The 16,839-nt window shown below is 46.4% G+C and overlaps 1 protein-coding gene across 3 annotated transcripts; it reads right to left on the reverse strand.

Annotated features, from left to right (window-relative positions):
- Window positions 1-1,680: 1,680 nt before the first annotated feature.
- Window positions 1,681-12,006, reverse strand: LOC125951425 (tyrosine-protein phosphatase 69D). 3 transcript variants are annotated; one of them, XM_049680261.1, is made up of 12 exons: window positions 11,382-12,006; window positions 11,167-11,275; window positions 9,226-11,105; window positions 8,911-9,168; window positions 8,588-8,843; window positions 6,953-7,475; window positions 6,566-6,877; window positions 6,338-6,490; window positions 5,976-6,266; window positions 5,595-5,893; window positions 5,394-5,529; window positions 1,681-5,313 (listed from the first exon to the last, which is right to left on the reverse strand). In XM_049680261.1, exons 1-12 carry the CDS (start codon window positions 11,473-11,475, stop codon window positions 5,230-5,232), a joined length of 4,395 nt encoding a protein of 1,464 aa, XP_049536218.1. In that variant the 5' UTR covers window positions 11,476-12,006; the 3' UTR covers window positions 1,681-5,229. The 3 variants fall into 3 exon arrangements, with proteins under 3 accessions (XP_049536218.1, XP_049536217.1, XP_049536216.1); XM_049680260.1 differs by having other exon boundaries at window positions 6,953-7,478; XM_049680259.1 differs by having other exon boundaries at window positions 6,953-7,541.
- Between the last annotated feature and the right edge of the window lie 4,833 nt (window positions 12,007-16,839).

The raw sequence follows: 16,839 nt of genomic DNA on the forward strand, positions 1-16,839 counted from the left end.
TGTCTGTCTCGGTCTTCCGTCCTGTTCGTTGGTGTTGTGGCTGTATTCCTCGAACCGAATGGTTGAATGAGCCGTGAGATGTGTCTCAAGAAGTTGTTGATGTACCTGGCGAGGAGTTGCCGCGCTGTTGAAACCAGATCTTCCAGTGGTTACCGCGCGACCAGCTTTATGGATGTCGCAAGGCGAAAAGGCAAATGAGTTGAGCCAAAGGCGACTCCGTGAGGATGGATTAAGAGGAAGAGGATACGAAACCGGTACCCCTTTAAATGCATTTATCTTCCTTTGGACAGTCTTACCTTAGAGCAACAGTTGTTATTCGAGCATGGCTGCGGATGGTTTAATTCATTTTCACCTATCGATTCCTTTTTTACCGATTGCCTATCACCTATTATTGTTGAAAGTGCAAATTTTAAAATCATGATTACGGTGCCGGTAGGGCATATGTTATGCGCAAAAACGAAATGAATTGAGTGTTTATATGTGCACTTACTTTTCCTTATTGAGATCTCTTAAATTCCTATGCCTATCACTGTATTGTGAGTGATAGGCATAGAAATTATAATGTACTCACAAGCATTATTCCTATTACGAACTATAGGACAAAAGCCGAAGCACGCGTTAACGGTACATTTTGCTTTTTAAAGACTCTAGAATATTCTTGTGAGCCTTTTAGATACATTTTAGTCGAATCTCTAGTCCCATTACGCTAGCTAAACATTTGGTCAATAAGGATTAGCGGGAGTCTTTTATTTGGACAATACTTGTAATGGAAACATTTATAGTTCTTGAACTTCATTTCTGGTGCTACACAACTCATCAATTAACTTAATGCGAATTTGTTAATGAATTTATTCTCCAAATTAAATATTCTAATCCAAGATTACGTAATTATTCAGTGCAATTTAGTGTATTTATGGATTCTTATAGAAAAGAAAGCATCTTTCTCACTTCTAACTCGTTCTCGATCGTCATTAGCGACGAGGAAATAAACGTGTTGACCGGTTTTCATTGAAAATGTACTTACCTCATGACCGTTCAAAGATGCGATGGTGGCCTATCTGCGACAAAAGCGCACGATGCGCATCCCGATTGGGCTCAAGCTGACCACTGCGAAAAGAGAGGCTGGGCCAATGCATATTGATGCTGACCATCGCCTACGACATTTATTTCAAACACAACCGTTCGTGAAATGTCCAGCGAAGTCCTCGTATGAAGTCTCAGGATCTCTTCAGCGTGCAGAAGAAATAGAGGCGGGGCTAGCGAGGATGCACCCATGTGCATCCAATCATCATCGCACACACTCACGTTCACTGTGTGCGTTCGTGTAGATCGTTATCCTTGTACATAAGCGCGTCCTACCGAAGCATGTCCCTCGATCCCGTAATGATGGACGAAGATAAGCATGCGATGCAGTTTAGAGAGGACGATCAAGAGATGCTTATTGAGCTGGTTCAAGCGCTGTATTCTGGATTTCAATCACCGAGAAGGGCTGGTTAAACAAAAAAAGAAACAGTGTAAAAATTTGCTCTATGGAGGTCGGGTTATTGAAAAAGGACATGCCAGCGTTACATGCTTACAAATTCCGGGTTCCAGGTAACGTCTGGCTCTTTCAAAAAATTAAATTAATATTGTGCAGTTTTGTGTAATAATAATGAATTGAAATCCTTTTTGTTTTTCCGATACATCAGTTTTATTCGTTATTGATTTTACTTCTTCTGGATCCTTTTCTTCAACTCATTGTATCATGATGACCATTTTTTCATTATTTAGATTTCCCACCTTCTTGCCTCCCTCGCGATCTTTCCCTACTTCCGGTGCAATGGCTTTCCCGCAATCACGCTCGCACATGTGTTCCTACTCACTCCCATTCATACCCACCCACGCACACACACAATGGCTCTTTGCCAGCTGAAGAAAGAAAGGGATCAGGCTGCTTGAGGCGGCGAACCAGCGCATCTAAATTTCCGATAATCATTTGTAAATCATAGAACACACACACACAATCCATTTCAACATGACGGTGGCGGTAGTAGGCTCTGAGGGCATTTTAATGTTGTTGCAGCGAGGCAGGCAGAACACTGACAGCATGCTAGTAGCTATAGTAGCGCCACAGCACATATTCACTTCCTCGCAGTAGATAAGCTAGGGTTGGCGCTAGTGCTTTTTAGTCCTTTGGGAAAGTGTTAATCCCCCCGGTTTTCGAACTCTGCTGTTTTCATGGAATACTTTTACATAAACACAGGTGGCGTGGCATATGGCTTTTGGGGTCTCCACGATTTAACCGTATCCGCTATACCTTCCTACTTTCTCCTGTTGATTCCATGAAATGGCGTTTGGCAGTTTCATGTGCTGCGTTGCTTTCTTTTGCTATTTTGTGCTGCATTCTTAGTAATTGTCTTTTGCTTGCTATGTTCTGTTCGCGAATTCGTTTCGTAATTCGTTAGTTCTTCTGGTTTTTTTTTCATTCTCTCCAAATACGCTAATAGCCGTGGCCACACGGGGCGAAAACTCTAGCGCAAACGAAAAAATTAATGCCAAAACTTTTGCGCTTCGATATGTTTACATGGCCGGGTTGAGGAAATTAAAATCGTTTTTTTGAAGAAAAGGATTGAATACACTAGCAATGATCACTCACTGTCGATGTAAACCACAAAAAGAACATATTGTGAGCCCTACCGTTTGCAAAAAGCTTTTACGCTAGGTTTTACGCTCCACGGACCAATAATCGTTTGACAGCATGTAAACGGCAAGCGTAAACGTTTTGGCATTAATTTTTTCGTTTGCGCTAGAGTTTTCGCCCCGTGTGGCCACGGCTAATAAAGAAATATCATACTGGTACTTGACGCCTTACTCGTTATTGACTATTACACACAAATAGAGGTATTCTTTGTAGTTCTAGAGTATCTGTCTCGCGTTTTTCTTTTCGTTATGTTTTGATGCATTTTGACTTTTTTTGTTTTGAATATAATAGGTGATTGGTGGCCCAAATCATAATTCAAGCTTATACAATCGTACTCAGTCCTACTTCGGGGTAAGCTCATGCAGAATGAACGATCCGGTACCATAGACCTGTCAACTAGTGTGTGCCGTTGGCCCTGCTGCTGGCATTACGGTAACGTATCGCTTCGTGACGACCTACCCTTCTAGAATCGCCGTGAATTGTCGTCCTCCCAGTATGGCATGAATAAATGAGCGCAAATTGTGAGCTGAGTAGCTTGCACGCAATTAAACATATGTTGGTTTACCTCAATAACCGGTAAAATAAGTAAGCATGGCAAACAAGCAAAATCCACAGTTGCGACAATAGAAAGTCCAGACTGGCAACTGTAAGATTACCTTTGCAGATTGAACCTGAGCATAAGTGCATGTTCGTTATGCTTTGTGCCGGCTCATCTCCTCGGCTATGGTTTTGATTCGTTTTGTGCGTTGTTGTCCTATGTTGCCCTCCTACTCGTGACGATGTCACAGACAAAAGGATTCCTATTACACTCTACACAGGAAGCTCACTTTGTAAAAGTCGTCAAGGGGAATCCATATCATGGATCTCACGGGTTTTGTGTAAATTCTCATGCGCGTACGAGCTTCAAACTCTTGTTTTCTGTTGTGTAGCTATTGGCCATCACAAGCAAACAGTGTTTTTGTTTGTTCTGTGTGGATGTTTGATGGTTGTTGATTACGATAGAGATCGGTAAAAGAGGGTGATTTTCAATGCGGCCGCAAGTGCATTACTGCGGATGACGGCACAATGGGGAAAATAGCAGCGAATTTCCAAGTTCTAGCAATCATTGCTGTGCACTAGCTGTTTCTTTATTTCTATGTTTTCGGAGCATTAAATCATTCCATTAAATTACCAGTTTACGATCACGGCTGTACTGTTACGATTAACCAGCAATCCATTGCGACTCGAAATGAGAGAAAGACAATCAAATTATTGAGAATAGTTTACGTATATATTGCTGAGACGGTTGCTTTTTAAGATTCTATTCCCGTTCCAATCTCGCTTGTTCGAAATGCAAAGGTATTGTGATGCGAAAATGTAGTAAGAATATGTGTGGTGCTGTATTGCCTAATCGAACGCTATACATGATTGTGACACGAATGGATCGCGATGCAAGACTTCGATCAATGGATCCGATGCATTCAATAACATGCTTATAGATTGGACCAGATGACTCGTTGGGATGCGTTATAGAGTTAATTTTTGGCTGGCTGGCTGGCTGGCTGATTGGCAGGTGGCTGTTTGTGTACGATTTGTTAAGAGAAACGAAGAACGAGATTTATGAGTAGTCACCCACCTATCCGGAAAGGGCAACGGAAAACATGGCACAAAAGTCAAATCTTATTACGGCAGTTAGTCTCACTTCTCTTCGTCAGTGACCGTCACTGGTTACGGCTTTGCTAATAATGCTGATTGCGTACTTTGCGCAAGGATCTGAGTTCCGCAGCATATCCCAAGCATGAACTGCGCGTAATTTGTCCAAAGGAAAGATTGAAGTAAGAAAGTAGAGTAACATACATGAATCAAAGCGGCATCAAGCTGCATAATTAATTCTTTACCTTTCTTCTGTCTACTAACTTTCCCAAGAACGCAACAAAAATATGGAGGCCGCAGATTGGTAGCGCGACCCAACTATTTCTATTCGTGGTAGTCCTTCGTGTATATAAAAAGTGTTAATCCTAAGTGTTGTCATACTTCCACGTAAAATGTTCCAAAAAGATGGAGTCAGTCAGTGTCAACTGTTCTGCTCCGCGTTAGGGTTTCGTTTCATGGTTTGCTGCTCCCTACGGGTTTCGTGCTATTTGTTCGGTGTTTTTACTTCGGTCTGCAGTTATCGTTTATCATGTTTGCCCCGTTTATCGGTCCTTAGTTTAATGGAACTCATCACACTTCGCTGGAACCAATCCCACGTCCATACGTTGCGTGGCGCACAGCAGCTTCTCATTCTAAATCGTCCCTTCACTATTATTTCCCTCAAAGAAATTTTAGGATTAGGGAAGCGCATACGCTACTGTTCATTTTACCAGTAGCCGCCCTCTACACGACTTTTCTTTACCTGCTGCCTGCCATTATCGTTTAGCATTCAACTTACAGATACGTATATTATCTTGTTTTCTTGTTTTGTTCTGCGGTTGTGTATAGTATTTCATAGTTTTTAGCAATAGTTTCTACCTCACTAGCTTCAGCTCCGTCGCATCGCATTCTCGCAACTACAGCACGGTGAACTCTTATCAACAATCATTCGCGATGCCAAGCGTTATTTTATACAGATCAGCAAAATTTACAATCGCCCTATGTAAGAACTCATATTGTGCCTGTGAAAAGAGAGCATAATATAGAATGTTTAATCACCGGAACCACATCATTTACGGTAACATTCATCAACACCACTTACAAATGTCTGTATCATTAGACTACGTTGTGCACGAAGCTTTCGCACGACGGTGCAGATGTCTACGCGTTTCTCCGTCTTTAACTGCATCACTAGTATACACATGGCGACGAAGAGTGAACTCTTGTCAGTACCGAGGCTGAAAAGGGAATGGCCAATAATTAAACGGACGAATGCATACGTAATGCAATGCAGTAAACTTACCTGCAATGTACAGCAATCGTGAAGATATCTTGCTGCTGGGAGCAATGTTTCTGGGCTTGATTCACGATCTCGATCATACCACGCGTTACCTCTGGCACCTCGCCCTCCACAGTTGGCCAGCCATTGTACTGAAACTGCGTAACGGCGATCATGTCATTAGTCTTGCAGTTGGTCACAGTGAATTCCCGCTTGGTGTAGTAGGGGCCACTTTCACTCTGAATGTATGTGACAAGTAGATGCTCGTACTTCATTTCCTCGTCGGCCCAATATCGAGGACACTTGTTCGGCCCATCGCCGATCTGAGAAACAAGGCAGTAAATGTATAGCATTATATCTTCCGCTATAGGTATCAAAAAGCAAATCACTATATAACACACAAACCTCCGAAAACATGACGATCGTTTTAACGCGTTGCTCCAGGATCATACGCCAAAAATCGAAGATCGTGTCCTCCATCGGATCCTGCGTCACGATAAAGTAGTTTTCATCGTCGTACCCATCGATGAAGGATGCATTGATGTAGGTACAATTGTCGCGGCCCGGTATCGGTGCCAGTATGACGCGATTCTTGTCATACGGAATGCACGCCTCGGATCGATTCTTTTTCTTGTTCTCTTCGCATGAACCGATCGTTGTTGTTTTTCGCGTGTCCTCCTGGAACGCTTTAAGGCGCTGTACGGGCAATGCATATTCATTATTTGTCTGTATATCTTCTTCATGTTTAGGTATGCTATTCAACCTACCTGGAACTGATGCTCCAGCCGCGAGATTTCTACATTCTCCGACGACGGTTGCTTCAAAGTTTCGACCGTGCTTGCTAGTGACTTGTGATCGATCTCAGTATCACCGAAGTACGCCAACTCGGCCAGGGCTCGATAAAGAAAGATGTATTGTTTCTGTGAAAGGGAAAATGGAGCATTGAACGTCGTTCATAGCGTTGCCGGTCACGATCACAATGAAGCGACACATACCAGTGACTGGACGAGGAAATTTCTTTGATAGCGCATATCACAAACGGTGTTGAAGATGAACACCTGACCTTCTTCATGAAGCTGTTGCATGAGCGTATCGAGCGCAACGAACGTACCGGTACGCCCAACACCCGCACTACAGTGCACAAGAATAGGACCGCGTTGAAGAGAATATTCTGAGTTGATACGGTTGATAAACTTCGTGATGCCCTGTGGGTGTTCCGGTGCCATGAAGTCCTTCCATGCCAGATAGTGATACTGGCTAATTTCCCGCGATGTCTCCTCTCCCGAGCTCGCGGACCGTTTCGTAACCTTGTGTAACAAGAGAACAGAGAAAAATAATAAAAAAAAAGCTGCTAGATATTTGCAAAATATACTGGTACCAACCTTGAGTGTGCGGATGATATAGTCGGGGTGATAGGTGATCGATTGGAAGGTGATCAACAGATCGCCGTACTGGATCGAATCGTTCGTACATTCGGGCCAGTACTTGGCACATTTGGTCTTGTTGTATTCCTCGAGATTCGTTAACATCACAATGAGCTCGAGATGCTGCTCCCAGATCATGCGCCAGAAGTCGTTGATCGTCGCATCCATCGGACCCTGGGCGCAGATGAACTTCTTGCGCTCCTTGTAGCCGATCACAAAGTTCGCATTTATGTAGTCCGAACAAGAGAGCCCGTTCAGCTGCATCAGCTTGACACGCGTCTGATCGTACGCTTTAATGTCCGGGTACCGGTTCTTTGGCATGTTCTCCTTCATGTCCGAGTTCTTAGTCGTCCGATCGATGAACTTATCAGGCAGCAGCTCGAACTCGTGTTGGAACCCGTAGTCCGAATCTTTGTGCTTCTCATTGTACGCCTTCGGTAGATCGTCCTTGGAGATTGGCGGCAGGACGGGCGGTTTGGCGCTGCTGGAACCGAGCAAATGACGATGATGAACATTAGCACCTCGGCCACCATTGCACAGCGCACGTCTACGAAAAAGAGTGGGGAGGTTATGGGTGTTAGCGCGGGTTGTTCAATTGCGTCTCTCCCGCTACTACGCTTTCTTGAACACGTCCTGCATCCCTGGTCCGATGTACTAACGACTCCGAACCGAGTGCCGCTACCACCTAGACTATATGCTAGTATCGGCCAGTTGCTGGCATCTCGTACGATACCAACTATGGTGTTGAACTGTTAAGTATCGCAGAAAAGCTTGTTCAAAAAAAAAATACAAGGTTTCTATTGATTGTTCGGTGGTCGATAAGCTTAGTTTACCAAATCAGTTTAAAATTTCGCGCAACAGAGTACCCAACATTTAGAAGGTTTTATAATTAGAACTGTTCCTGAGAATGGGCCGTCCAGTTCCGCAAGTTGGTTGAGGCCAATGACATGGTTTCTTGCTAACATATTTGTTATAAAATAAATCGCATCTCTATGCATTTCAGCCTGCAGGCCGTGTCCTCGGCACAATGAGGCTGTAGCAAAGAAAACTACGATACTCAATGGTTGGAGCACTGCCTTGGTCCATTCTGCTATTTCGAATGAACAATCATTATCATAAGGTCGCTAATCATTTTGGTTGCACTTCAACATGGACCATAGAGAATGGGAAAATATCACAGGAAGTAAAGGAGATTATGCACATGGCGAATGAAACAGACGCAGAATGATTCATTCGTAGCGACCAGGCGCTTATTCATTAGCGGCATTGATCTATGATTCAGCTTTATATGAATCAAAAACTGAATGCTGTGTATCCTAACCACAAGCAGCAGTATTTCATTTCTGCCTACGTTTCACAGCCAATGAACAAAATACCGTGTTATATAATTTAATTGTTTAGAAAAACATGATGTTCATAATAAAATCAAGCATCTCATAACACACAACTATGTGCGGGATACAATACAATCCCGAGTGAATGAGAACTCGTTTAACATCGACGTGAGTAATCGTACTTAAAATTTCACGTGTAAACCAGTCTGGTGCGAGGAGGGGGAGGTAAGGATGAAAGGGGTTGCAAATATTAACTTGCCTCAGCGAATCTCCTAGACTGATGGCTTCACCTTCCTGTGCAATATTGTTGGTGAAGTGTCGATGCAGAAAGCATAGAACGAGCAGCACGCATAGTACGACCGCGATCAATGCACATAGCACCTGGATGATAATGTGTAGAATCTCGGAGACGTTATCCGGGGCGTAACCAAAATGTGCGTGTGGCCCTCCCGATTGCTCCTTGAAGTACTCACTGTACACTGATACATATTTCGATTCACTGCTAGTCGTTTGCACTGCGAATCAGATAGAGTTACAGTGATATCAGTGAGAGTGTCTCATTTAGACACAAGGCTTACTTACCAACTACTTCCACAAATCCTGTATAGTTACTATAGTCATCGATTAATCCATCTTGAATCGTCTCGTAGCGTCCCTGAACTTTGGCGGACGTGTCCCGCTTGCCATGGTTCGATGAGGCTTTACGTTCATCTTCTACCGCTACCGCTTCATTGCCGGTTCTGCTTTCTCCTGCAGCAGGAGCAGCAACAACAGTTGCAGTAGGAGAAGTCACTTCGTCACCCGGTTGTTCGTAATTTGAAGGTACTTGAGGTGTTGTAGCTAAAATAGGATAGTTTGTTAAAGACTTTCCGTTATGCTGTTACTGTTTGTACTCACTCGTCGGTTCGGTAGTAACCAAAGAACGTCGCAGATGAAGACACTCCTGGCACAACCCCCGGATCGGATTGTTCTTGCCATCTCCGACAAACGCATCCGTTACGTTCAGCGGCGTGGTGAACACTTCGGCCAAGTAAGTGCCTCCTGCGTTTTCCGATGCATGAACCTCAGCGTAGCTGCTAATGTGAAGCATTTCCGGTGAGTCAGGCAGCGACTTGTGTTGCCCGTTAAGACGCGTCAAGTAGATCTTGTAGCAGCAGATTGGCCCATTACGTTCCGTCAATCGTGGCAGCACCACCTTAAAGATCCAATTTCCTTCCTCATCGCGTCGCTTTCCCCAGGTAATGCGCCCAATCTGATTCGGTGTCGTCGGCGGCATGGTACAGCTGGCCGTAACCTGAGCGCCCGGGCGTCTTGAGCGTGTATGGGCGGCTATGGTCACGGTATAGTTCGTGTTCGGCGGTACGTTGTCGTAATCGACGCTTCGTGTGTTTGGGTTGCTGTGCATCACTTTCGGCCCCCAGGTATCCTTCTTTGGCTCACCGTACTCGGAGTTGTAGTGCGAGACGCCGGTCATAGTTGCTTGATATGTCGTGATCTTCCCGTTCGGAGACTCAGGCACATCCCAACGAACGTGCACAACGTTGCGTCGGGTGATGTTGTAGTGTGTGCAGCTGATTTTCATGTTACGTGGCGGTGATGATGGTCCGTCGCTAGTCGTACCGTTCACCGATTCGGACCAGTTACCACACAACTTCGTGAGCTCACTACAGGCTCGCGCACGAAAGCTATACTCTGTGGCCATCTCCAAGTTTTTGAAGAAAATCGACAGGAAGCGCTGGTCAGTCAGATAAGTGATTTCATTTCTTGTGGCCGTTCCATTCCCACCAGACATCTCAGCCTCGTAATAGTGGATAAAACTGGTTAGGTCGGTCGGAGGCGTTGATGGTCTGATTGTTATGGATGTGGGTGTGCTCCCGGTGACATCAATGACCGGCGTGAAGCTGGGATCGGCTTTTAGCGTCCTAATCATTTCCTTGTATTGGGTGTATTGTTTACTCGCTCCCTGATTGTTAATAGCACCGATTCCGACCATGTAATCCGTGTCGCTATTGAACCCATCGAGTACGTAAAACGAATTGTTTCCGGCGATCTGTTCGCGATAATATGTGGTCGTTTGATCACCTGCCTTTCTGTAGGTGACAATGTAATTCTTAATCGGATCGTTACCGTCGTTCACTGTCCAGTTGAGATAGATTTTACTCGCACCGACCGCCGCAGCGTAATCGATCGTCACTTGCGGTACGTCTAGTACGAGCAGGGTCATCGATTTCTTCACCGGGGGTCCTGGATCGCCCTGGAACTGACTCGACGGCTCAACGGTACACGAATACGTTCCATTTTGCGCTTTCGTTGGATTTTCAAACGTTAGTGTGGTATTAAGTCGCGTCTCATCTATGACGATCTTCTGTATGTTGTTGGTCAGCGGCCGATAACTTTTATCCCCGTGGGCATCCTCCTTCCACCAATAGATGGAGTTGTTAAATAATGCCAAAGGAAACGCCTTGATAACGCAGTACAGCTGCTGGGTTTCTGTTGATTTGGTTTTGATTCGCTGCTGGTTGGTTGCAACTATCTTTGGTAGTATGATGGTGCGCACCACATACGAAGTGTTCCGTCCAGACTCTAGATCGTAGCAAGTATAATTGCCTTCGTCGGAATTGGTATAATTGCGGATGGTCAACGTGTGAAAGAGTTTGGTCGTTTTGTTCTCATCAACCGCGACCAGCCCCTCGCCCTCATCGCCGGTGGTTTCGACGCCAACGCGCGGCCATTGCGCCCGTATCGCCTCATTGCTGTCCACTATCTGAAAGGATATTCTGAAAAGAATAAGACGAATCGGTTAGACGCTCTTTGTGCCGAGGGGACGTATCTGCTCACCGTGCATCGGTTATGTTTTGGCCATTGTACTGCCATATAATGTTGTGTGTTTCTGAGATGGCACAGGGCAGCGTTCCGTTGTCACCGACATTAAAGTATTCCTCCAGTACTGTAAGAAGGAAAGAGCAAACCTCTTGGCGTGACTCACGCGCACACAACACACGGCGCCTACCCAAGCGCCGTCACCGGCATCTGGTTCCGGCGGGGCTCGTTACCTTGGTTATCGTTCGCAGCAACCTGCAGCTGACAGACGACGGCGACATACACGACACTCAGAAGCCAGCACAGAGCGGCCTGCCCTTTCCACATTGCTCGCCCTCGTCACACAACAGCAGCGTGCAGATCTCTTTTCACCGAACAACAGCAGCAAGCAGCACCGGCAAACTGGAGGCCTGATGGGTGGAGATTTTCCGTGAGGCTGGCTCGGCTCGGAGGCTGACCGATTTCGGACCGCTCCCGTATCAATTCATAGAACACACCCAAAGGCTGACGAATAATGACGCCGTCGCCGTTCTGCCCGTCTCCCCAGCATCAATCACGGGCCTCCTCGGTTGTTGCTAGCTTCGTTTTCTGCCTTTATCGTCGACCGCCTCTACTATCGGTGGAACACGGAACACCCCCTTCTGGTGCTGCGCCGTGAGGGCGGCTTATCACGCTTGCCTACAAACCCGATTCGTCACGGTGACGGCGACGGCGGCCCGCACGAGTTGCACTTCACTTTATTCACTTTTACACGGCACACACGACATCACAGAAGGGAAAACTAGTGCTCGGCAGGCATTTTGAGGACCGCTGGAAGGCGTTTTTCTGCCGGACGGAAAACAAAACCCGTGCAATGATGGCGGCTGCACAATGGGCGCGACTATCCGAATCCCTTCCCGCGATTCACAAAATCACAAAAAGGCCAGAGTACGGATTTTTTACCCAGACAGAATCATCATTTTTTTAAATAATGGTAAATGGAAATAGATAGAAATAAACAAAACCTTTGAATACAGTTATTCTATAATATTTTCGTACGGGATTTGACGTGTGATTTCTACGAAATTCTTGCGTAGAACTGCAACCTACGATGCAGAAAAACGCACACGCATGGATTTGTGTGCGAGTTATACGCATCGTGTAGCAGGGCCTTATGCATCGATCATCGATTAATCGACGAAACAAAGCTCGAGCAAGTTACTTTTTGAATTTCAGTCGTTACGAGTTGGCGCTGGAAAACCGGCGGGCAAAAAATGGAAAATTCTCTGGATTCTCTCTTCTTTCATAGCTAAACAATTAATAGATCAGAAGGAAGCGCGTTGAAACGGATGCAATAAACTTTTCGACATTATCCCAATCTATTCATCGGCTCAAAAATGGACAGGTGTTTATCCATTTTAGGAACTGAGCAGCAGTTTTTTTTAAATAGAATTTATCTACCGGAAAGGGTAATAAAAAAGGATAAGCTGCTCAGCGCAGATAACAAATGCCTTCGATATCGCACTGAACTCTGATCGAAAAAGCAGTATCGAAGCGGTATGCGTTGGTCCGGATGTGCGTTCCTCTCGACATCAGTGTGTTAAAGTTTTTAAAATTACCATCCATTTTTAGCATCGCTCAGAGAGAGAAAGAAAGAGAGAGAGAGAGAGAGAGAGAGAGAGAGAGAGAGAGAGAGAGAGAAAGACCGATTGAACCAATTGAACCGATTGAAAACAAATGCTGCAATAATTGTATGTTACTAAATCAATCGCTAAAAATGGTTGTCAATTGTATGTCGTGCGGATTACCTTCCACTTGACTGATTGCCTCCGTGTTATCGCTTATCGGTACAGCACCCGGCCGTAACAGGTGAATGCTCAGCAGCCCAGTAGTCGCAGTAGCAGTGTGGGAACGGTAGTCAGCACTACAACAACTCCCTATCACGACTCGCACATTGCCTGTAACGCGCGCGCGATGGTAATCGATCGATGCACGTGGATAAAGGGTGCAAAACGTGGCGAAAAGGGTTCAGGGCTTGAAGCCAAAACCAAAATCGACAAATGCGCTCTGTGACGGTACTGTTGCTGGTTTGATAACAAAAAATAGTTTCTCCTCTCTGGCTCAGGCTCAACTTTTCAACAACTGTTAGCCTGTTGAATGATACGTATTTACAACCATCTTTAGCAGCGTGTGTGGTAATAAGCTCTTGAGAAGTCACCTCCAATGTGATTGCGATCCGGGTTCTCCCCCAGCTCATTCCATCCCTTTGGCTTGGAACGTACACACCCGGAAAATCTCATTCACTTGCGCGACCGGCGCGAGTTTCTCGAGATCTCGACGTTCTCGACTTCATCCCACAAGACGCAAAATGGTACCGAGCACGGGCGCACTAGTACACGTTTTGTCTAAAACCATCCAGCAGGTGCGATTTACGACATCCTCTACCCTCCCACCCTCGAGCTGGTGGACTGCCTCTTTTTAGCGCCAGCCATTTATCTCCTTCCAGAGCGAAGCGGACCCCCCCAACCTTCCCGCTCTTGCCATTGTTGCTGACAGAAATTGATAAGTTTCTTTATACAATACAATCTATCTGGTGCGCGACGATACCAACGGCGAAGGCACCCCACAAACACACACCTACTCCACATTATCTAGGCAGGGCAAAAGCACGCGACACCATGCGTCAGAATGTCGTGTGATGATGACGGTGGCTCCGCGCGGTGAGAGGATTCATGATAAGAAATGGGACCCGCTTCTTGACCAGTGCCCCCCTTTGCTTCACCTTCGCCTTTTGAGAACCTGTCACAGTATCTGATACTGATCCTACCCACCCAAACCTGGGGCAATCGTCACGACTTGACCACGCATCCAACTGTTCAAATATCGCAATAGGATCGAACACCCACGTTCACCACAGTCCACTGGTCCTTGAATACAACGGCACCTCATCTCATTTCTCTCATCTAGTATTAAGATAGCAGCAAAGCAAACCACGCTGCGCTGCTCGTTTTGCACACTAGATTGAGTTTCTTCTGTCTATTCCTTCCGGCCATCTTCTTCCGGGGGGCTGGCATTTTATCGGACGAGTGTACCATACTGATAGTAGCATGAGACCTTTTTGTCTTTTATTTTTTGGAGTGACGCTGTTACGGACGACGACCGCACATAATTCGATTGGTCGGTCAATCAGCTGGGGGGTACGGAGGGGGAATGGCTCAAAACACAACAAACGAACAACCCGTTTTATAGCATCTCTACTGTTTATTGGACTTTTTTTTCGCAACGTTTAAATGGCCAGCTATCGCCGATGGACGATGCTCGTGCCACCAGCTGGAAACCTTGGGACGGGAACTCTCCCCACGTTGCCCGACGCTGTCCATGGCCACCGAACGAACGAACGAACGAACGAACGAACGTTTCCTTAATCGAGTCGCGATGTAACCGCGACAAGGTATACCCCTTCGAACCGTTTATCATCGATCAGATCGAATCGATCGCAAACAATAGTAAGCGGACAATTGTCAGCCTGGCGCGAGGTGTGTGTGTGTGTTTGCGGCAAGGTTGCTAAAAGGGAAATCTAGCTGTTGATATTACTAGCATTATTACTCCGGCATCGTCATTGCCGCCGCCGTCGTCGTCGTCGTCATCATGAAGAAGGAAGGTTTACTGGTTGGCCCGATGCACTACAATGGGTTAAGTGAAAACATCGATCTTCTCTCGCATTTCGCACACACTAGCCTCGCCTTCGATGTCAATTAGGTATTCGATGCACGTGCACAGCTTTAGCGACACATTAAGCCGGGGATTCGATCCTGTCCAAAACCGCGGTGCTAGTTCGATTTGCATTCGGTGGCGCTACCGACCTGGCGACTTCTGGCACAGGATTACCGCATCAGCAGGACTCGCCACTGGATATCTCGTAATGGCGTCCGAAGGCCGACCACGATTCACTCGTGTATCCCCCTCCCTGCTACTCCGACCTGATAAGCAGAGGCCGAGTGTGCACGTTTTAAGCGCATTTGGATTACTTGGATACATTCGTGGATTCACCTGCCTGCCTGCCTCCCTGCCTGACGTTAATGTGCAATTTCTTTTTCGTTTCTCCTTCGCACCATTGCCTCGGCTTATCTTAACAAATATTAATTATGAACGCGATGATAATGCGTGACAGGCATCGCACATAACATCGCGCCGGTATATGGTCACGCCGGGCACTGTTGCGACCGATGCCGCCACCGCCACCGCCTTCGAAGCCGTCGGCCACTGATACCGATACTCGGTAAGGCAGACAACGGATCAACACGAACACGGATTCCTCTAATGCGCGATTCAAGGTGTGTATCTACGTATCACCTGCCCACCCAAACTTGTTGTCGGATATGTCGTCCGTGTTATCAATCGAAGATCAAAACATAACCGCTGGTGCGGCGGATGCGCTCGGTGCCTCGGTCCTAGGGCTTACCGGTCACCGGAGGCGTCTTAGCGCCCAAATAAGCAAACCAAACAAAGTAAAAAAAAAACGAGCCGCCGCCAGTCACGACTAATCCGTATCGGTTTTGAGCCGCTCAAAAAGGGCGATGCGGTGGAGCAGCGGTGGAAGTGTATCTACTTCCGAAAGTAGATATGAGGCTTTCGCAAAAGGGCACCCACCGTGGGGAAATGGAATGTTACCGTGTTACGCTCGCAGAATTAAGCCGCAACCAACTAGGAGGGGCGACCATGGGTATGTCCGGAGGGCAGGAAGCTCGAGAAACCGTAAGCCTACTTCCCCCCCAAGGGGGTGGAGGAATCGACTGCGCAAGAACAGATCAACCAAAGCCAAAGCCTCATTTGATCTATGGATACTGTTGTTGGGTTTGGCCCTGAGCACGACCGCTGTAGTAGGCTACGAGATTGACGTGCTTTGACAGTTGAAATCCTAGTGAATTTCAACACTTGAAAGTGATGGTTACCATCGTTACGTCTAATGTATTTACATCAGTTTCATTGGCGGGCTTGCCATAGGGCTGCTCCATCCATAACTCCCAAACAGCGCCATCGATGGGCCGGAAAGGTATTTGAAGGACGTCCAGCAAGGTTGACCTCGCAGTCATCAGCTTTAATCACGCGCGAGACACTTTTCTGTATGTGTGAGTGTGTGTGTGTTTGAGCGGCGATGATGGCGATTGGGAATCTCTCGTTGCTTGTCGCTAAGCCGACCCTCCATCACCTTCCACCTCCCACAGATCTCTTTCTTCTTTTCCCTTTCTAACGGTCCATTCAAATTTTGCTGCCCAATATTTACCGTCCGTGTTAGCGCCGCTCGCGAAGCGCGCAAAGAATCGTGTACGAACGATTTGCACCGGCCATCGCTGGCATGTTCGTCGAAAGTGAGGCGCCTCAATAGCAACCCGTTTCCCCTGGCCAACGAAGACCGCGCACTAGATGCATTAGAGAGATTTGTTGATGAAGTTTACTCACGACGACGACGAAGACGAAGACGACGAACTCGCCGACATCGTGGACTAATAGCAGCCGGGACAAGTGACATCCTCCTAAAAACCTCGACACGTTTGGCTCTTTTTGCATCATGAAGAACGGTGTCACGAAATGAATCGAAATCGGCAGCAAACACCGCGCAAACACGTTCTGTTCAGGGGTTAAACAAAATTTCGGATTGTGTGTGCTCACAATGGATGGCGGAGAAAGAATAACGAGTGAAGAAGCTGGTTT

Source organism: Anopheles darlingi, chromosome 2 (assembly GCF_943734745.1).
Source record: "Anopheles darlingi chromosome 2, idAnoDarlMG_H_01, whole genome shotgun sequence".
Taxonomy (NCBI): domain Eukaryota; kingdom Metazoa; phylum Arthropoda; class Insecta; order Diptera; family Culicidae; genus Anopheles; species Anopheles darlingi.